Source organism: Lolium rigidum, chromosome 5 (assembly GCF_022539505.1).
Source record: "Lolium rigidum isolate FL_2022 chromosome 5, APGP_CSIRO_Lrig_0.1, whole genome shotgun sequence".
NCBI classification, from domain to species: domain Eukaryota; kingdom Viridiplantae; phylum Streptophyta; class Magnoliopsida; order Poales; family Poaceae; genus Lolium; species Lolium rigidum.
In genome coordinates this window covers 229,348,008-229,369,751 of record NC_061512.1, presented here as the reverse complement: position 1 = coordinate 229,369,751, position 21,744 = coordinate 229,348,008, and the positions used below count along the sequence as shown (strand labels likewise).

The window sequence follows — 21,744 nt, the reverse complement described above, 5'->3', positions numbered from 1 at the left end:
TATGAGCCTAGTGAAACTGCTTAGAAAACATATGAATCTGGTCATGATTTTTGAAATACATGTGAGTCTGGTCAAACAAATGAATGCTAGCTAATTTATGGTTTTGGTAGCCAGTTGGCATGTGGTGTTAGGAAGGGGTGGCTTTGGTTAGGTCCATGTGCACAGTGAAAAACAGACAACAGCAAAAGAAAAATACAGGGTCGGATAAAGCCAAAAGCAGGGGAGGTCACAAAGTAAATATAATAAGCACTTGGGGTCAAATTATGTAGACCCTTACCAATGCAATCCTGACGTGCTTCACTTACCTGCCTATTTTTAATCCCCCAATTTAAAACTTTTTTCTTTTCCCAAAAGATTACGTGAGGGGAGGGGAGTTAAGAAAAGCAAAACAAAGAAAAGAAAAAAAATCGGCGGAGAGAGCTCGTGAGAGGAAATTACGTAGGAGATAAGCGAAATCCCCAAATTTCTCCCCCTCTCCCCTGTTTGTAGCTGTTTGAGTGGCCTGCGAGGACTCCTGAGCTCCCTCTTTCCGCTTACGAGTGCGCAACCGAGCTCCGCTCCATTCTCGACATCATTTTCCTGATTATTTTCTTGTCCTTTGCCTGTATTTCCGCGGTATTATCCTGATTTGTGGCAGTTTCTCGGTGAATTTGCTGCTCCTTTGCTCAGGCGGGGATCTGCAATTTCTGTGCTTTATTTGACAAATCCTCTTACCCAGGCTTGGATTTAAAACCACTCCGCATTATTTTTCCATTTCTCTCTGGTTTGCCGTTTATTCCTCCCATTTTCTTTTCCGTTTTCCCGTCATTTGCGGCTTCTTTCCACCCATTCCAAGATATACAAGCTGCAAACTCCGAGCTCTTCTGTTCGTCGCTAAAGATTTCGAGCTCTGTGTGGCGCGGGGTTTATGGTTTTATTATAGTTCTTGAGCTTGTTTCTTCTGAGTAGGAGCTCTGCTTCTGCTTCTGCTCTGTTGAGGAATGATGGAGGTGAGGGCGTCGTCGGACCAGCAAGGAGTGATGGCGGGGAGGGAGCCGTTCGGGCTGCCCAATAGCCCGCCCACGCCGCCGTCCTCCGGCCCCATGCATGGCACCATGCGCATGGCTTACGGCCCGGACGGAACTCCTTCTTCGCGCCGGTGAGCTCAGCTCCGCCGCCGACGGAGACGTACCAGCCCGTGGGCGGCGGGGCGCCTGTCCCCGACTCGGCTGCCGCAGGAGGCAATGGCTCGCCGGCTTTCCTGGTGAACAACATGGATGACTCTGCCAAGAAGAAGCGCGGCCGGCCAAGGAAGTACGGCGACGACGGCTCCATGGCGCTGGCATTGGTGCCTGTGCCCAACCCGGCGGAGCCGGCGCCCGGCACTTTTGGGCCTTTCTCGCCGCCTGCTATGTCAGCGGCGGGCACTGCGCTGGGGGTGGCGCCGGTAGGGATGAAGAAGAGGGGACGGCCGAAGGGCTCCACCAACAAGCCCAAGCCGCCACCGTCTCCTCTGGATTTCATTGGTAAATTCTCCCTAAACTTCTCCATTTTTCTGTTGAGTTTTAATTACTCTTTTGAAGTTCAGGAAGGGCGAAATTAGAGGAATAATTTCGCTGCACTTTTCCAATTTGATTTATCATTTTTGAAATTGCAAAATTACTGCCTAGGCTATGGACTTTCTCAGGGTTGTCTGATTAGCTTTGACTAGATCTGGAATGATGTACCGTGTGCAGACTGCAGGTCGATTGGTCAGGAAATTACTTTCATACCCTTCCAGCTTTTTGAACAGTAGCCTCTTCTTTATTACTAGAGTAAATAAATGGCATATAGGAAAGAATTATTGCAGTGGTTTTTTTTGTGAAATGCATAGTTAAGGAATCCTTTGTAGTATTGGAGTGTTTTATTCTTGAGCTGAAGTTTACATCAATATAACTGAAGTCTTATACGTCTATTTTGAACTGAAATTTCAAACTGTCTCATCCTGCTTCTTTTGAGTTATGTGGATGCATATTTGGTCATGTTCTTGATGAATTATTATTATTATTCTCAAACACTGATTGAATTACTATTACTATTTTGCAGCTTTGGCAGGAGCTGGATTTACAGCTCATGTTCTTCATGCTCAAGCTGGAGAGGTAAAGATTCCTCAACCCTTAATTGCCTCAATTATTCCATTCACTTTCTAGTAAAGGATGAGGCAATCTGTCATTTTGGTTATACAGTATTCATGTTAGATTGTTTTAGCTTCAGCTCTACAGTGATGTTTACCATTTCTAGTATCATTGCCCTCTTTCACTTCGGAATATATCAACAGACTATCTTTGCATCAATCTATGCATTATAGCAATGCCTTTGATCATATACTACCTCTGTCCATAAAAGGATGCCGAAAGTTTGTCTAAATTTAAATGTATTTAGACAATCTTTAGTGTATAGATACATCCGAATTAAACAAATCTCCGACATCATTTTATAGACAGAGGGAGTCTATTTTTGGGGGTGTTTTTCTGAGCACACACCAACAGTTTTCTATTTTTATGGTATATCCACTGAACTTGTGATAAAATATGGTGTTATATTCTTATGCTACCATCATACACTTCTGGGACTGACATTAGCTCAATGCAATTTCTCCTGTAATCTTGTGTAAATATAATGCCTGTATAGTGATGCACACCCTACGACCCTTTGATCTACTTCATGTGTGGCGTTTTATTCACTTGGCCTACATCTTATGATATGTGATATATGTTATTGAACATCTATCACTACATATTGCTGGAAAGAAGAAACAAATCAGGATCCTCAGTTACTCATCTTAGTTTTCCTGCCATTTTAAGGACTTTCAGTTCTCTTCATATGAAAATATTTGCAACATACTCTATATAAACATTTGGCACATTTAATTGAATGTAGATGCAAGACTAAAGTAGAATCATTTTATGATCAATAGTTTTCTCATGGAATATGACTTGAATACTGTTTTCTTTCAGGATGTAGCTGCAAAGATTATGGCATTCTCTCAGCAGGGAAGTCGAGGAATCTGCGTCCTTTCAGCAAATGGTGCCATATCAAATGTGAGTCTTCGGCAAGCTGCTACTTCAGGTGGAACGGCCACATACGAGGTATGTACATTTGATTGTAAGAACCTATCAAGATGGTACAGCTCTTTCCGTGAAATGGAAATTGCTTAGCACTGCAGGAGTTACTAATACAAGATTCCTTATATTGTAAATCATGATTATGAGAAACCTGATCAAAGTGACGTAATAGTTCTGTTGTAATATAGTCACTGTAGATGGTTTCTTGAAGACAGGTTAGTAACCGATGGTTGTTTTTATTTTCTGCTGCAGGGTCGATTCGAGATACTTTCACTGACTGGATCGTTCCTGGTTCAAGAGATGGGAGGCCATCGTACCCGAACCGGCGGGCTGAGCGTTTCGCTAGCAGGTCCTGACGGGCGTGTCTTGGGTGGCGGAGTCGCTGGAGTGCTGATTGCTTGTACTCCTATACAGGTCTGTACCTCTTCTTTTCTGTCTAAAACTGTAATTATACCTAAGTTTTAGACTGTTTTCTTCTTTTTGTTGTTAGACTATTTTGTATTACTTCCCTAGACTTTTCACATCACTGAACCGAGCTACTATTCTATTAGTACAGTGTAGAAATGACTAACCACCGTGCTTACATGAACAGATTGTGGTGGGAAGCTTCAGCCCGGACACTGGTGAAAAGAAGGCGAAGAAGCAACACGCCGTGCCACCTGAACCTGCGTCAGCGCCACCAAAACTCGCGCCGATCGCGCCAGTGCCTATCGGCGTCGGGATGGGGCCGAGCAGCCCACCATCCAGGGGCACGCTGAGCGAGTCCTCCGGTGGTCCTGGGAGCCCGATGAACCAGGGCGGCGCGGCCACAGCCACTGCCAGCAACAGCAACAACAGCCAGCAGGGTGGCCTGTCCAGCATGTCGTGGAAGTGAGCTCTGCCTAGCATCAGTGACAGCTTGACCCTCAGTTCGTAGGAGTCTGCAACTAGATGTTACTATCTAGTGTAATTCAGTGTGTCGAACTATTTAGATGTTAATTCTGTCGTCGTGGATCATTATTGTTATCATTAGGTGTCGTTTATTGTAGTCGGATTATTACTATGTCGTCGTGTTTTACTTATGTCATGAAAAATTATGCACATTTGGCATTTGCTATGCTCTGTTGGCTATGGCTGTGATGTTCCTGATTTTCTTTTCTTTTCTTGCGAATTTTCTATCTGCTGCTGGTGTTGTTGCTAGTCCTGTTGCCGCTGCAGATTGCTGTGCTTTTGCTGTTTCTGCTCTTCTTCTGTTTCTTGGCCATTTTTCCTGTGCTGTTGGCCTGTTGCTGCTAATCCTGTTGCTGTTGCAGATAGCAAGCCACCCTGAAGTTTGTGGGGTTGCTTGTACGTTTTCAGGAGAAGCTGACGGCTTTCTGTTGATACGTCTTCAAGAGGAGGAGACGACTGGGAGATCAAGGAGGCGTGCAAATTGTGGGGCCCAGTCACTGTCACTGGGTCCCGCCTCTTGTCTTCCACACAACACAAGCGCTAGCGCCCAAACGAAGTCGGCCAAGAGAAGACACCATCGGGGCACGAGACTTCCGGCGCCCACCAACCTCGCCAGCCGCCCATGGGGATCGCCGGAGGGCGGCGACAGTAGCGGGAGGCGAGAGTAGGAGGAGGAGCTCCGTCGCGGTGTAGACTAGGAGGATTGAGATTCTTAGATTAGGAGGGGCGAGATGTCGGTGCGGATCAAGGCGGTGGTGGACAGGTTCGTGAAGGAGCTGCAGGAGGCGCTGGACGCGGACATCCAGGACCGGATCATGAAGGAGCGGGAGATGCAGAGCTACATCGAGGAGCGCGAGCGCGAGGTCGCCGAGAGGGAGGCCGCCTGGAAGGCAGAGCTCTCCCGCCGCGAGGTAGTAGCCCCATTCATCGCTTGCTCCCTCTATCCTACCCTGTCAGTCCAAATCATCTGCGTGCATATAGCTGGGTGTCGGATGAATTATTTGGTGGCCTCGATATCTTCAGACTTCAGAGACCGGGTGCTGAATGCTGGTGCATTTGAGCTCTATCAATAGTCTCTATCTGCGAAAAGAAATCTAAAGATTAGCCTAAAAAGTTAGGAAGTTCAGTTAATGGATTTTTTTTTTATGGTAGCCTGGTATGTGTTGATTAGTCAGTAACCTCTGCGCTTTGGAAGCAAATTTCCCACCTACCTGTTTTACTGGTATCTTCTTTCCACTGTGAGGTGATCTTTGAGGTGTGAGGTTCAGGCATACTGGTTACGGTTTTGGGTAAATGACCTTTAATGCAAAGTCAGGTTCTTACCCAGTCACAAAGTTTGGTGGTATGATCAGTGCATTATGCAGTAGTGATGGCCTGATGGGAGTGGCACTACTCCTTCTGATGTCATAGCTTTCAATACTAAGTATTGGAAGGGGGAAATCCTGGTTCGGAAAATACCATAGTTTCTCAATTGCTAAACCGATAGATCCTGGGTGATGTGGTGTTGATGCAAAATTTTGAGCCTAAGCATCTGATTACCGTGATATAGGAGTAAGACTGCTTTAATTTATTACTACCATCACAACTATATCGTTGTGAGTGGGCAAAAGATATCTTCAGAATATACTGTATAAATTTGTAGCTCGGTCCATGTTTGAATTGATCATATCCTGTTTATGACATGACAAGCGCCAGCCGAAGACATCCCTGTCTCTCCTTCTTGCTTCACTACTGATTTGAATGCACCCGTTTGACTTGTTCTACTTACATGTTTAGTTACTGCCATCACTAATCTGGTTATGATTCAGCACATTGTGCTTCTATTTCGGAAAGGCTTGTCTGGTTTCTTGCATGATTGGTGCCAGTCGAAGATACCTGACTCTCCCTTTGTGACTTCAGTACTACACTTGAATGGGATCCATTTGGGTTGTTATCCTACATGCTTAGTTACTGTCGTCCCTAATGGGGTTATGTCTCTGTCCATGGATAATGATCTGGTCAGTAAGTCAAAGAAATACTGAATGGTTACTTATTACCATAATAAAGGGTGTCATTGAGATGGTACTGTCCAAGTGTATCTTGCGTTGTAATTACTGATAATAGAAGATATGGTGATGTCTGAGCATTATTTAGTTTTTTTTTGCTCGCAAGGCATTATTTAGTTAATCAGGCAATTTTCTGGACAAATGTTTGAACTGTATGTTATAAGTATGCAATATAACATAGGAGTAAGGCTGTATGATCAGAGTAATATGCAGTATTGATGGGAGTGGACTACTCCACCTAGTCATAGTTTCTCAACTGCTAAGCTAGAATATCCTGAGTGATGCTGTGTTGATTCAAAATTGTGAGCCTGTGCATCTGATTACCTTGACATAGGAGTAAGGCTATGCTTTAATTTATTACTAATATCGAAAAATTGTCATAGTTTCTCAACTGCTAAGCTAGAATATCCTGAGTGATGCTGTGTTGATTCAAAATTGTGAGCCTGTACATCTGATTACCTTGACATAGGAGTAAGGCTATGCTTTAATTTATTACTAATATCGCTGCGCGTCAGCAGAAGATTAATACATACTTAAAATTTGTATTTTCGACCTGTTTTTTTATTTTATTTGGGCAGTCCTTGTGCATCCAGCCCAATACACTTGTTCGTACCTGTAACAAACTTTTTTTCCTCTATTTGGATGGCAGCGCTCCTGCCGGTTACCCGGGGAAAAAAATTGTGGCTCAGTTCATGTTTGAATTGGGATTCCACCTGAGTGTTCTTATGGTCATATCTGGTTTCTTGCATAATAGCGCATATAGAAGTGTCTCTCATTGTTGCTTCACTGCTATGTTGAATGCATCCCTTTGGATTTTCTCCTTTCTTGTTTAGCTACTTTCATCACTAATATGGTTATACTTATATCTCAGCACATTGTGCTTCTGTCTAGATGATCTGGTTAGCAACTCATAGAAATACTGAATGGTAGACTCAGGTCCTAGCTATTTTCTGACATGAGTCAGAGTAACTTTGAGTGGCTGATACGTGGGCCCCTCAGCTGATTGTCCCACATGTCAGCGAGCCAAAAGTCATCCGACTTATGTCAGAGGATCTGCACCTGTCATTGAGATAGTAGTATACAAGTGTCTATTTTGTTGTGATAACTGATAACAGAAGAGATGGTGTTGTCTGAGCATTATTAATTGATTGGGCAATATTCTGGACAATGTTTAAACTGTATGTTATAAGAATACAAAGCACTATTGGCTTGTATTGATGGGTGCGCTCAATTTTAGAAACTCAAAGTCACATTCTTGCATCTAAATAAAAGTATCCAAAAAAGTTATAAACATGGTATAACATGTGCACCTGCAAAAAATGTCCAAGAATGCAGGTATATTATTGATTATCTTTCTAGCTATAACTTCTTATATAGAAAAAGTAGGAGCTTGATCATTTGGTTGCTTTCTAGTTCATCATCATCAACCACTTTGATGTTCGGCTATGTATTAGTGCAGTGAGTGAGCCTTGTTACAGTGACTATCTTTTGTCATATTAAGAGCAGGATAAGTTAGAACACATTTGCTCGATCTGGCCACATTATTTGAACTTCGTTAGAACAAATTTAAACGGGGCCTTCTTCGATGTTTACCAAGAATTTTTGACAGACCAGAAAGTAAACTGTGTCTGGTAACTCCAAAAGCATATCCATTCCTTAACAAATGAAATGATAGCACCCGCAGTCTTTTCTAATGGAGTATAATGTAGCACGACTTATTCAGCAGTCTCATCTTTGACAGGCCGAGATCGCACGGCAGGAGGCGAGGCTGAAGATGGAGAAGGAGAACCTGGAGAAGGAAAAGAGCGTCCTCATGGGAACCGCTTCCAATCAAGACAATCAGGATGGAGCGCTCGAGATCACAGTTAGCGGCGAGAAGTACAGGTGCCTTCGCTTCTCCAAGGCAAAGAAATGAGGGATGAACTTGGCTGTACTGGACTAGAGATAGATCCATACTGAATTACCAACGCCGAGCTGTGGTTTGATTTGTTCGTTGTGTACAGGAAATTCTGGAAAATGTTTCTGAACACAGTAATAATAAATCCATAGTGCTAGCTAGGTAGTAATGCGGAGGTAAGACTTTGTGCCTGTGTGCATTATGGGTAATCCAGAGGGTCTTAGCTGATGGACGATCGGAGGCTCCCCATCAGTTGTCATTGCCTGGTACACCGTCACAGATTGCTATAACTATCTAAGTCGTTAAGCACTAGACCAGCTTCAGTGCTGGCGCTCTGAATGTTCCAGCATCATTACGCATAAATTTATTTATGGCACACCACTAGTATAAGCATACTGTGCCGATGTTCCAGCTAATTGGATGCCAAGAAGCTGTCAGTGAGCTCCTCGATCACAACTTCCACAAATTCGTGCCAACTGATGGGATAAACAATGCTCCCTCTCTCAGTTTCTTAACAACTTTTGGAAACCAGTAGTTCTCATTTTCGGAACCTTCTCTTGCAAACAAAGCTTAGCGCGGCAACTGGCGCCTTTTCTCGATTTAGTCAAGCAAGTGCGATCAAACAGCCTGTGTACTTATCACACTTTTATTAGTTTATAAACGCGTTTTATGGGGATTATACTTTTGATAACTTTGTTTTAGGGATTAGTTTACAGACGGGTTTGGTGAACGGAGATGCTGCCAATATGACACCTTGGGATACAATCATTTGTTAATCCTTGCAATTGCATTAACGTCTGTCCCATTCTGGTAGCTGGAGAAGCACAGAGAAACGGTCTTCGTCCCAGACGTGCGGGCGCGGGCCCGCAGTTGCTCAGTCCAGCTCGGCCGACGGCAACAAGGAAACGCCCGGGAGAGAACACGCCGATGAAATGCGCGTCCGTCTTGAACTCTTGATGGTCGAAAGCACCACGGTCGTTCCCACCCACGGCCACAAGACTACTTCCCCTTCGCGCCACGTTTATAAAACCACCCGCGTCCGTCGAGTCCACTCCACCGCTCCCTTGCTCGCTCAAAGCTCAACGTACGTACGTGCAAGCGTCGGCTACCACTCGTTCGTTCGCCGCTGCTAGCTAGCTCGATCGTCGGCCATGGGCGCCATGTCGTACGAGAGGCTGTCCGTGTCGTCCGGGCCCGAGAGCCGGAGTCGCGGTGGGGCATGGGCGGCGGTGAGGCGGAGCCTGGCGCGGCTGTGCTCGGCGCGGCGGCAGGGGCGGTGGGCGCCGGCGAGGAGGATGCTGCTGCTGGTGCGGGCGCGGGGCAGGAGGCACGGCAGGGTCGCGTGCGGGTACGACTCGGAGGGCTACGCGCGCAACTTCGACGACGGCGTGTGGAAGGCGGACGAGGGCGTGCTGCCGTGGATGACCGCCGCCGGCGCCGGGCCGGCGACGTCGTCGGCGCTTGCCGCGTGCACGCTCGCCCGCGCCGTGTCCTCCGTCCGGTGACTCGTTCGGCTGCCGTGATCGCCTTCGTGGAGTAGCTAGCCATTGGTTCATTCTTTTGAGGACATAGCGATTCGTTTATTTGTTCACGATTTCGTTCCCTAGTTTGTATAGGACATTTTGTAAATAATCTTGCTCGCGGAAAGTTAAAAATGGCCAGTCTTGGAGATTCTTTAAGCACCAAGTTTTGGGGTTTGTTTGGGATGATCATGATGCTGATGCTGATGTTGACGCTGATGAGGAAGAATGACAAAAATAACGATTTCTGAGTGACCCGTACTTTTGGCTCTTGGGTGCAGGCGCACCCTATATACTCTAAAAATGTAGTAATTTCAAATAAAGTTAAAAAAATTCGAATCCTTTTGGGAATCAAAGATAATCAAGTATTGTACTCGTATAAATTTGTTTGGCCAAAAAATGTTTCACATTGACTTCAGGCAAAAAAAAAAAAAAACAAATCTATGACGAATATAGCGTGAATAGTACTTTAATATAGGACCTTCAAGTCTATTTTTTTCACCCAGGAAACACGAGAAGTTATTCCATGGTGAATCTTTCATATACGAGTTATATGATCATCTTTGATTCCCAAAAACATTTGATTTTTTTTAACCTTTTTCTGAATTATTATTTTTTCCATATAGGATGCGCTTGCTCCTAGGTTCACCCATGCAATTTCGGATTTCTGAGTGCCTACATTCCGATCTTAGGAATCCGACGTATCATCTACAACTTCACACTCGAAAACACGCCAAACGGCCTAAGATGCTTCGGCCACAAATACTTGTCCGCCAAAGTTCTATCATGAATAGTGAGAATTTTTTTTCTATAAAGGGCGTTTTATTACTCGATGTTTCAAGCATTACACACAGTTTCTGCAGAGCTAAGACGCACATAGCCGTTTAAGAATCCAATATCCAAACAAAAGTTTTCAAAAAATAAACAAAATGAAAAAGGCAACTAGTCTCCAGCTCTATTGGCTTCTATCTGTTATCACCAGAATTTGACCGGATCAGAAGTAGGCCGCGATTAAGATGGGCTTGAAGAATTTACACGGAAGATATACATGAATCGGCCTTGTATACAAAGTTTGGGCTAGTTTGCCCGTGTATCTGTAAATATAGTAGGATACGTGTCGGTTAGATAGAATTTGGCTCGTGCACGGTTGAGATTATTCCCACGTTAGAAAGTCTACGGACTATAAATATGTATCTAGGGTTATTGAGAAAAACAATAATCACGTTCATCACAAACCAATCTAGGCGCATCGCCAACTCCTTGTTTCGAGGGTTTCTTCCGGGTAAGCACCATGCTGCCTAGATCGCATCTTACGATCTAGGCAGTATACGTTTATTCGTTGTTCATGCGTTGCTTGTGCTGAAGCCTTGTTGATAGCGAGCAACGTAGTTATCATAGATGTGTTAGGGTTAGCATTGTTTCATCGTGTCACATGCTTTTATCCATGCAACCCTTAGACGTCTAGCCGCCCTTACACCTATTTTAGGTGTAAGGGCGGCACCTCGCTTGATCACTCGTTTAGTAGATCCGATCTGTTATGATTGCTCCTTGTTCTTCAAGGATTAGTTTAACATCTCGCATAGTTAGGCCTTGCAAACGGGTTGAAGGATCCAGTAGCACGTAGGGTGTAGTTTGCTGGCCCTAGATAAGATGTTCCGGGGATCAACTTCATGTTGGTTTTTAGGCCTTGTCTAGGGTTGGTTTATTATCACCGTGCGTGGCTGCCAGGCTCAATCACGCGTAGGATGTTCCGATTATGTGGTGAAAACCCTAAATCGTCGTAGGTCGTTTTAGCTTTATATTGATCAAGCAGGACCACCATGTGATCGTAGACCTCATACGAATCATGGGTGGATGGGCTCCTTGAGCCGATTCACAGGACAACCTGAGAGCCGATCGAGACTCGTATTTAATGTTTACGTGTATGCCATGCAGGAGTAAGCGAAGCAAATCCATCACCTTCCTGATCAGGTATAGGTCAGGTGGCACGCCCTTGCACCAGCATCGGACGTGCGTGCCGAGGCTTTGCGGGCCGTCGCTCGAGGGACCAGGGCCAGCCGCAGCTTCGGGAGCCTCCCGGCTCTCATCGTGTTGCCCGTCGTTGCTCGCCGGTGGGTTTCCGACCGCAACACATTCGCGCACGTCCGGTGGGACAGTCTTCGACATCAACCGCATCGCCATCTACATCCGAGATGGCGGAAGGTACTCCGACCACGTACGAAGATCCGACCGAGGAGCTCAAGAAGAAGTATGACGAGGTCAAAGCTATCCTCGAGGCCGACCTCATCGGCTCTTTCCAGAAGGACCCGCTCACACGACATTAGGTGGAAAGGGTTCTCACCGAAGGCGCGCTCGATGGAGTGGACCTGTCTACCCCTTCGAAGAACGCACCAGTGCCTCGCGTCGGAGATTAATTTCATGGTAGCTCATTCGCCGCACCGCCATTCCGAGAGCCTCGGTGAACACTTTGGAGCGTGTCGCCCTTCGGGTGATCCAGGAAATCATGAGGCATCGGTACTCTCCGTCGGGACCTGCTCTAGGGACTCACCAAGGAGAGATACCACTCCGATCCCGACCACCGCTGCCGTTCGCGTTGGCAGCACCGCAGGTGCCGAGTTCACCGGCATTCGTCGTCTACAAGATCGGTGGTGACCCTAGTGATTACCAGTTCTTGTATGAGGCGCCTAAGGAGATCCCTCACGGGTACACGTGCACATACGTGCCGATTGCGTGATTGGGCACTCACGAACCGGCACCGCAACAGCAGGGACTTCCGGAACAGCGAGGAGGAGCTTCGGATCAGATCTTGAGAAGCGTGACGTGGCTAGCTAAGTATGCCACTCCGACGAACCTCCGCAGCTCAACTCCGCAGCTAGCTTAGAGCCTCGAGAAGCAAGCTCTGGCTGGCTAAGTACGCCACTCCAGCCGAATCTTCGCAGCTCGGCTCCCGCAGCCAGGCACCGCGGATCATATCAGTACAATCTTGAGAGACCAGTTCGGCATGGTGCCGAAAAGGAGGGCAATCGGCTATTTCAAGCCGTACCCCAACGAGTACGATTTGATCCCACTACCACCCAAATATCGGCTCCCCGAATTCTCCAACTTTAGTGGGTCAGATGGCTCCAGCTCAATCGAGCATGTGAGCTGATATTTGGCGCAGCTGGGCACGATCTCAACATCAGATTGACTACGTGTGAGGTTCTTCGCACAGTCCCTCACAGGATCGGCTTTCGGGTGGTACACATCGCTGCCACCAGACTCAATCCGGACTTGGAAGCAGTTGAAAGAATAGCTCCACATGCAGTATCACTCAGAGGCTTCCGAGGCTGGCATCGCCGATCTAGCACAAGTACGACAGAAGCGCGGAGAAACAGTGTCAGAATACATTCAGCGCTTCAGGGCCGTTAGGAACCGATGCTATTCGGCTCGTTTGACTGAAAAAGAAGCAGTCGAGTTGGCGGTGGTGGGTCTCGCATCACCGATCAAGGATATGGCTTCCCAAGCAGACTACCCTTCACTGGTGCATATGGTCCAGAGGCTGTCATTATATGAACAGCGCCACCCAGAGTTGTACCAGGATAAGTTCAAGCGCGCGGTAGTCCTGGTTGAGGCAGATGAAGATGAAGGCTCTGCGGGAGATCAAGAGGTAGCAGTGGCTGAATGGACTCGGGGGGCAAGCCCCGTGTCCTGCAAGTGGGTTAAGCCACAAGGTCCTCCAAGAGGGTACGAATTCGACGTGACCAAAGCTGAGCAAATTTTCGACCTCTTACTTAAGGAGAAGCAGCTAAAGTTACCCGAAGGCCACAAAATCCCCACGGCACAGGAGCTGAACGGAAAGCCATACCGCAAGTGGCATAACACGTTCACCCATACCACCAACGACTGCAGGGTGTGGCGTCAGCAGATCCAAATGGCGATAGAACAAGGGCGTCTAATTTTCAGCCAGTACGCCATGAAAGTCGACACACACCCTTTCCCCACCGTTAACATGGTGGAGTGCACTTACCCTAGGAGGTGCCAGCCAGGTTTCTCGTTCAGCGTCAACATGGTAGGACCTGGACACCACTCTGGTAAGGACAGAAACGAGGGCAGCCGCTCTCATAACGAGGACAAAGAGGAAGCCGTTCCACGCGATCGGCTCCGGCATGATGGCAAGCGCTACATCACAGAGGGAGAAGTGAAGAATGTGCGATATCAGCGACCTCTCTCTGATCACCTCCTCAACAAATACGTGAGTCAATACGACCAACGCCGACGATATGACGACGGTGACGAAAGAGATCGTCTGGCTAGCAGGGACGCCAGGAGACATCATCGGCATGATCGCGACGAGGAGAGATATGAGCGCCATGCCAAGGAAAAGTCGAGAGAACAAGACGACGTGGATAGGCACTGGGACTGTCCCTTCTTCAGACACTGCTGGGATTCAGGAATGAGCCGATTGCCTACAATCGGCAACTACCCAGAATGTAGAGAGAAGAAGAAGGGTGCAGGAGACGTGTCAGTATTCAAACGTCTAGGGCCGCTCCCATCTCGGAACAAGTACGCCGAGTCCTCTCGGGTGGAAGATCTCGAGGAGTTAGAAGACGACGATGAAGAAGAAGAAGATAAGTACCACCGGCCAAGGTGGTGCCCTGATGGACTCAGCCGTTCCCAAAAGCGTAGGGTTCAGCGGCTACGTGGTTTGGAGGAAGCTGAAAGGTTAAACCTGCATACGTTAAGGAAGGCGCGGCCTGATCTGGCCGCGAAAATTCAGCGAACCCTGGACGAAGAAGGTCGACCACAAAAGAAAGAGTGGCGCCCCAAACAAAGGAAAGCCGATGATGAGACATCGGCTGGCACAAATATGGTGTTCATCCTTCCAGCGGAGTTTTGTGCTCCAGGATTAGACGAAGCACCTGTGGCACAACTTGACTGCGGCCCACGGCCAGTTATCTTTGAGAAGCCGCGAGAAAGAAGTTACAGACACCTGAAGGCCCTGTACCTATGAGGATATATCAATGGGTAGCCTGTCAACAAGATGCTGGTGGACACCGGAGCGGCAGTCAACATTATGCCATACTCCATGCTACGTCGGTTGGGACACTCTAGCTCGGATCTGATCAAGACCAACGTTACACTGAGCGATTTCAACGGCCAAGCATCTGAAGCACAAGGTGTTCTGAACGTGGATCTGACCGTAGGAAGAAAAACCATCCCTACGATGTTCTTTATTGTCGACAACAAGAGCACCTATGTTGTCCTGCTAGGGAGAGATTGGATCCACGCCAACTGTTGCATTCCATCCACGATGCACCAATGTTTAATACAGTGGGATGAAGATGAAGTAGAGGTCGTCCACGCAGATGACTCAGCCGAGATTTCAATGGCTGGCATGAATGTTTGGGAGACGGCAGGCCAAGAGCCACTCTCAGGCATCACTTTGGATGACTGCGAGGGCATCGACGTGACAAAAAACGGGGTGAGGCTGGTCTTATCCACCGGCTTGACCGTGTAACAAGAGCAAAATCTATGGACGTACGTGGCAAGGCCGATCCTTGTGATCGGCCCCCAAAAATAAAAAGGGATGATCTTGTCTCAAGCATGTCACGTAGTTATAGTAAAGCAAGACCAAGATGTAAACCTTCATTGAGCAATACAATCAAAATGGAGGCCGATTCCAGCAATCGGCCCATATTATCCTTACCATACGTTGATGAGTTAGGGTATGGGTTTACATCGGCTGATGAGCTGGAAGAAGTCAACATTGGTTTTGACGGAGCCGATGTTCAAGTACAGAGCCGATATCTGCAGTTACCTGACAGATTCGGCTCGGGGGGCACCTAATCAGATGAACATGTGCGATACATGGGCAGTGAAATATTGGGGGCCGATAGAAAAATCAGCCAGTAAAAAAAAAGAGTACAGTCTACAGCCGATGCACAGACATCGACTTTAGAACTAAGGAACAAAGCCGATGCACAGCCATCGACTCTAGTACAAATTCAATAATGAAGTTTTATAGATTACACAGGGAGACTCTACTGAAGGAACATCTCGAGGGCATGGAGGGCATCAGCATGAGCACAATCCACCTCGGTGATCTCGGCCTCATCATCTTCGTCTTTGCCTGCTACCAGCTGCGTGTTCAAGGCGTGTATTTCGGCCGGATTGGTCTTCAGTTCAGCTTTGAGGCTTTCTGCTTCCTCGAGGGAGTGAGCGATAAGAGCTTCCTCAGCTTCGATGAGCTGTTTGGTTGCCCGAACTTTCTTTTCGAGGACCTCTAAATCTTTGCGCAAGGTCGCCAGTTCAGCAGTGCTGTCAGATGTGTCAGTTTTGGCGTCCAAGGCAACCTTTTTCTCATTAAGCCGTTGGCACTTGCTTGCAATATCGGCTTTCAACGGAAACTGGGCGTGGCGCAGGTCAATTCTCTGACGAGCCGATGCCACTCTTGACCTGTAGGCAGGCAGAGTTACGGCTGGCCAAAGCTTCACCCCCAGCGTCACCGGAAGGTGAGGCTGGAGGTCCTCTAGAATGCTCTTCACTGCCTCGGAGTCTTCAACCAGTGTCTCGATGGAGGAGGAGAGCAGGGCCTTGAGATGCTGGAGTTGACCATGTGTAGTGCTGGGTCCTGGCTCTTCGCTCGTTTTAGCAATCGCCGGCTCGATGGAGTCGGGGTCAAGGTTGCAGGCTTGAAAGGTCATAACCCTGACAGGCAACAAGAAAGCATCAGGAGACAGCAAAAGAGTAAGGTAGAGCTAAAGGGAGGGATCGTACCCGAGGAACAGCCGATGAAGAGGTGATCGGCTCTGGTGTTTCTGCTGTCGGTTTGGCCAAGTCGGCCACCTTCTCAACTACACTCGTAGAAGTTGCTAGGCCCAGGGTGGCGGATGGCATTGGTACCTCCTCGACTTTCCCACTGGAGGTGTCATCAGCCTGCAAAGGGAATGGTTAGCCGATGAGAACGACAAGGGGTCAGCACGTAAAATGAGCCAAGGAGAGGATGGAGTTCTGAGGTTCGTGTGGCTGTGAGTTGGATCTCTTCACAGCCAACTCACGCGGAGGAAAAAAATTTTTGAGGATCTGAGTGTTGCTCTTTCAGATAAGTCGTTTGAATAGGCAACAGAGCTGACCTTGTTCGCGTTTTATGGCAAGGGGCCGATACGCTGCCATCGGCTCTTGGTGTGTTGACTTCATTTGACAATCGGCAAAAATTGACAAGGAAGCAAAATTAATAGGGGAATATTTTCTTCATTAATAATAGGATTTCTTACAAAGAAAGAGCCGATTGCTCGAGGGAGGAAGAACAAAAAAAATTCTATTGACCAATCTGCTACTACTACTACTAGGCCTGTAGATCCTAGTCTACGGGCCGTCGCTGCCCTCTTCGTCGTCATCGGAGCTCTCATCGGCGCTGCTGCCGGCGGGCTCCTCGTCGCTGCTCCAGTGGCCCTCATTGGGGGCTTCCTCATCTTCATCATCGTCGTCGTCGGACCCGGCGCGGAAGCGCTTCGCCGGCGGGTAATCCTCGAGGGAGTCGTCGTCGTTGTCTGCCTCCTCCTCTTCCTCGGAGGAGGTGTAATCGTCCCAGGAGAACGAGTCGTCCTCGCTCTCCGATGCCAGTTCCCCATCGGCGAGGAACTGGAGGTCTTCATCTCCGCTGGTCAAGGACTTGTCGTCCTCGGACCAGACGGAGGAGGCATGGTCCTCCTGGTCCCACTCCTCTGGGGCGCGCTCGTCGTGCGCTGCCATCAGAGCCGCCATCGGATCCCACTCTGGCGTGGGTTCACGGGAGGAGGAGGAGGAGAAGGACTGGGAGGAGAGATCCGACGAGGCGGAGGAGGAAGAGGAGGAAGACATTGCTCTGAGATTGGGGTTTCTTTGTGCCGATGGCCAGAACAGAGCAAGGGGATGAAGTGGCGAATTGTGTGGAGCGGTTAAATAAAAGGGGATATAGTGGAGATTCAATGCCACAGCAGTTTCCGAGGGAGTGGTGCCCAAAGAAAAAAAAATTTGCTAGGTCACGCGGAGAAGTTGAGAAGGCAAGGCATCATGATGAAGGGTACTGCGACGGTTCTGCTCTGCCACGACATGACCCGACGAAGAAAAAGCAGAGTGATTTTGGAATTAACATTTCCAAAACCAGGGGGGCATGTGTTATCACCAGAATTTGACCGGATCAGAAGTGGGCCGCGATTAAGATGGGCTTGAAGAATTTACACGGAAGATATACATGAATCGGCCTTGTATACAAAGTTTGGGCTAGTTTGCCCGTGTATCTGTAAATATAGTAGGATACGTGTCGGTTAGATAGAATTTGGCTCGTGCACGGTTGGGATTATTCCCACGTTAGAAAGTCTACGGACTATAAATATGTATCTAGGGTTATTGAGAAAAACAACAATCACGTTCATCACAAACCAATCTAGGCGCATCGCCAACCCCTTGTTTCGAGGGTTTCTTCCGGTAAGCACCATGCTGCCTAGATCGCATCTTGCGATCTAGGCAGATATACGTTTATTCGTTGTTCATGTGTTGCTCGTGCTGAAGCCTTGTTGATGGCGAGCAACGTAGTTATCATAGATGTGTTAGGGTTAGCATTGTTTCATCGTGTCACATGCTTTTATCCATGCAACCCTTAGACGTCTAGCCGCCCTTACACCTATTTTAGGTGTAAGGGCGGCACCTCGCTTGATCACTGTTTAGTAGATCCGATCTGTTATGATTGCTCCTTGTTCTTCAAGGATTAGTTTAACATCTGCATAGTTAGGCCTTGCAAACGGGTTGAAGGATCCAGTAGCACGTAGGGTGTAGTTTGTTGGCCCTAGATAAGATGTTCCGGGATCAACTTCATGTTGGTTTTTAGGCCTTGTCTAGGGTTGGTTTATTATCACCGTGCGTGGCTGCCGTGCTCAATCACGCGTAGGATGTTCCGATTATGTGGTGAAAACCCTAAATCGTCGTAGGTCGTTTTAGCTTTATATTGATCAAGCAGGACCACCATGTGATCGTAGACCTCATACGAATCATGGGTGGATCGGCTCCTTGAGCCGATTCACAGGACAACCTGAGAGCCGATCGAGGCTCGTATTTAATGTTTACGTGTATGCCATTCAGGAAACTAAGCGAAGTAAATCCATCACCTTCCTGATCAGGTATAGGTCAGGTGGCACGCCCTTGCACCAGCATCGGACGTGCGTGCCGAGGCTTTGCGGGCCGTCGCTCGAGGGACCAGGGCCAGCCGCAGTTCTGGTAGTCTCCCGGCTCTACTGTGTTGCCCGTCGTTGCTCGCCGGTGGGTTTCTGACCGCAACACTATCCTACAGCTATGCAGCCACCTATGTTGGGAAATAAACTCCTTGCCCATCTTCTCCAACTGTGTAGATACATCCATAAAAAGGTCTCGATCCTCGAAGTGTTGAAGCGGCACCCATAAACGGAGCATAGCGGTACACCGGTAGATAACCTGCATAAGAGAAGAATTTTTGTCATTAAAATTTTTGTCATTTCTACACAGCCAAAGCGACCATACAACTGTAATCGTTCCCACCCGGATAATCGTCTTATACATGGAATCCACCCCATTTAGCCAATTGCCAAAAACGTTAGCAATACTACGGGGTGGGCACAAGGTGATCCAGTGGTTATGGGGCATGGATCTCATCAAATCAAGACTTCACCGCACTGCCATGACTCCAAGGCTGCTAGATCAAGGTACCTTCCCCCATTCGTTCAGGAGTCAGTGAGAAGAAGGCAAGATCCACTCGAACTTGGGAAAGGCGGCAACTGGCTGCATTCAACATGATGTACATTGCGCCGTAAGGTCCATGCTATAGGCATTAACCACCAGCAACACATACCCCCCCCCCCCAAAGCCTCGTTGAAGATAGACGTGGAGGCCATCATCTCCAAACGTCACAACAGGCACTCCCATGTAAGCTAAAAAGAAATTTTCAAGAGAAGGTACCACCGATGGTGCCTTGACCAGCGAGCCAGACGCAAGGTCAAAGACTATGAGAGCAACGCAGGAAGCAAATGTTCCAGTTTAAGACTTTAGCTATTGATACTCGTTTGTTTTTACTTTGGATGATCTGAACACTAGTTTCGTTTATGATATAAATAGAACCGGGGAGATGTCTACCTGTGAATCTAAAAAAGGTAGGAAGCCAATGAAACACAAGGATTCAAGATCCATAGGGGATAAGCATAGAAGAGAAGGAAGAAGCACTCGGAAGCCTCTGATCATGTCTATCTGAAATTGTGAGCTCAAAAGAGAGTGCCTTTATCAAAGGTAGACAAATTGCTGACAAGGCTCTGATGGCCTTTGAATGCATCCATACCATTCATCATGCAAGGGATACATAAGGTACCTTTTGTGCCTACAAGCTTGATCTCTCTAAACCTTGCGACATGGTTGACTAGGCCTTCCTAGAATCCTGCACTGATTAAGCTTGGTTTTGATAACCACTGGATCACTAGAGTGATGGCTTGCGTTAAGTCGGTTAGGATGAATGAAGCTCTGCAAAAATCCTTCTCCCTCTCCAGAGGCCTAAGACAAGGAGATCACTGAGGGATTCTCAAGCTGTTTCAAGAAGGAAATCGAAAGTGGGAGACTGCATGATCTTAAAATTACCAGGAATGCCTCAGGCATCTCTCATATTCTCTTCGTGGAAGACACCTCATTTTCTACGAGGCCACGGATCAGTAGGCCACTGTTATAGAAGAGGCTCTACATAAGTATGGAAATGGTTATGGGTCAATGCTCAATCCTTTTTGGAAATAACTACCGAGCAAACAACACCAATTTTATCAATAACATTCTTGGAAACATTTCGGTCAACTTTGAAGAAAAGTACTTGGGACTCCCGGTACCAAATGGAAGAATGAAAAATGTTAAGTTTGAACCAATTAAAGAGGGATACAAGAAGAAACTCAACGATTGGGCATATAAGTATGCTTCTAGTGCTACCAAGTAAGTGCTCATAAAATCGGTGGCTCAAGCCATTCCTCTGCATGCCATGATTGTCTTTAAATTATCTATTTGCCTTTGAGTATGACCAGAAAAATATGGTGGGATGAAGAGGATGACAAGAAAAACATTCACTAGTCCAGCTAGGACAAGTCGACTCAAGGGAAATAAAGGGGGAATGTGCTTGAGAGATCTTAATTGCTTCAAGCCCTGCTGGCAAAGCAAGCTTGGAGGCTCCTTGACAAACCAGATAGCCTCTTTGCTAGGTTACTTAAGGCTAAATACTTTCCCTTTGGCAATCTCACGGATACTGCTTTTATCAAGAATGCCTCACCTGGTTGGCAAGGTATCACTCATAGCCTTGAGCTCCTCAAATAAGGTGTTGTCTGGAGAATTATAAATGGGAAAAGAAAATGATTTGGAGAGATAATTGGATTCCAAGAGGAAAACTAAAAATCACTGGAAACCCCACAAAATCAAGACTTAGATGGGTTGTCGATCTCATTGATCAAGAAACCAATGATTGGATTGTTAACCTTATTAGATCGATTTTTTATCCTCATGATGCCGAGGAGATCCTAAAAATCAGAATTCCTACTATCCTTGGAAGACTCCCTGTCCTGGCATCCAGACAAGTATGGTGTCTTCTCGGTTAAGAGTGCCTACCACTTGGCTTTGGAAAGTAACTCGAAATCTCCATGACAAAGCTCTAGCTCGCAACCGATGGGAGAGAGAAGGATTTTGGGCCTCATTGGGAAATCTAAAGCACCACCTAAGATTAAAAACTTCGGTTGGAAGCTTGCCTCCAAGGGTTTAGCCGTTCAAACAAACAAATAAAAGATCATTAAAGGTACTATCCCTACATGTAGCATCTGCGACATTGAACCAGAAACTGAATACCATGCTACCATGGCCGGCCCTAAAGCTAGCGTCCTTTGACTGTGAATGGCCAAACTCTGGAACCTCCCTAAGGAAGATTTTAGAGAAACGGGCATGAATGGGCTCCGAATATTCTGGCTAACCAAGATGATAATATGAGATGCACAATCTTGTTTCTCTGGTGGAGAGCTTGACATCTCCGAAATAATTCCATTTTTGGTGAAAGTAAAGCCAAGATAAATGACTCGACTTGTTTTATAGAAAATTATTATAACACCACCATATGGCTTAATGCAGGTATGCCGATACCAGACCACAAGGGCAAGTCTTTACTCTTCCCCATGGGTGTGACTGCTTTTGGAGAGAAGAAGGAAAAGATACACTATCTAGAAATGGACCAAACCCCAGTTAGGCTGGGCTAAGGTGAACACTGACGCCTCATT

General features: G+C 47.1%; 2 protein-coding genes and 1 pseudogene across 2 annotated transcripts; all 3 read left to right on the top strand.

Annotated features, from left to right (window-relative positions):
• The first annotated feature begins 293 nt into the window (after positions 1-293).
• Positions 294-4,179, top strand: LOC124655236 (annotated as a pseudogene).
• Positions 4,180-4,584: 405 nt separating this feature from the next.
• Positions 4,585-8,294, top strand: LOC124653053. The gene is made up of 2 exons (XM_047192108.1): positions 4,585-4,924; positions 7,800-8,294. The coding sequence occupies exons 1-2, from the start codon at positions 4,745-4,747 to the stop codon at positions 7,971-7,973; spliced, it is 354 nt and encodes a 117-aa protein (XP_047048064.1). The 5' UTR covers positions 4,585-4,744; the 3' UTR covers positions 7,974-8,294.
• Positions 8,295-9,014: 720 nt separating this feature from the next.
• Positions 9,015-9,619, top strand: LOC124651501. Its single transcript, XM_047190585.1, has one exon. The coding sequence runs from the start codon at positions 9,107-9,109 to the stop codon at positions 9,458-9,460; it is 354 nt and encodes a 117-aa protein (XP_047046541.1). The 5' UTR covers positions 9,015-9,106; the 3' UTR covers positions 9,461-9,619.
• The last annotated feature ends 12,125 nt before the right edge of the window (positions 9,620-21,744 follow it).

Coding starts and splice junctions, on each gene's coding strand:
- LOC124653053 (XM_047192108.1), top strand. CDS start 4,745: ATGTCGGTGCGGATCAAGGCGGTGGTGGACAGGTTCGTGAAGGAGCTG. Junction 4,925..7,799: donor CAGAGCTCTCCCGCCGCGAG/GTAGTAGCCCCA, acceptor CATCTTTGACAG/GCCGAGATCGCACGGCAGGA.
- LOC124651501 (XM_047190585.1), top strand. CDS start 9,107: ATGGGCGCCATGTCGTACGAGAGGCTGTCCGTGTCGTCCGGGCCCGAG.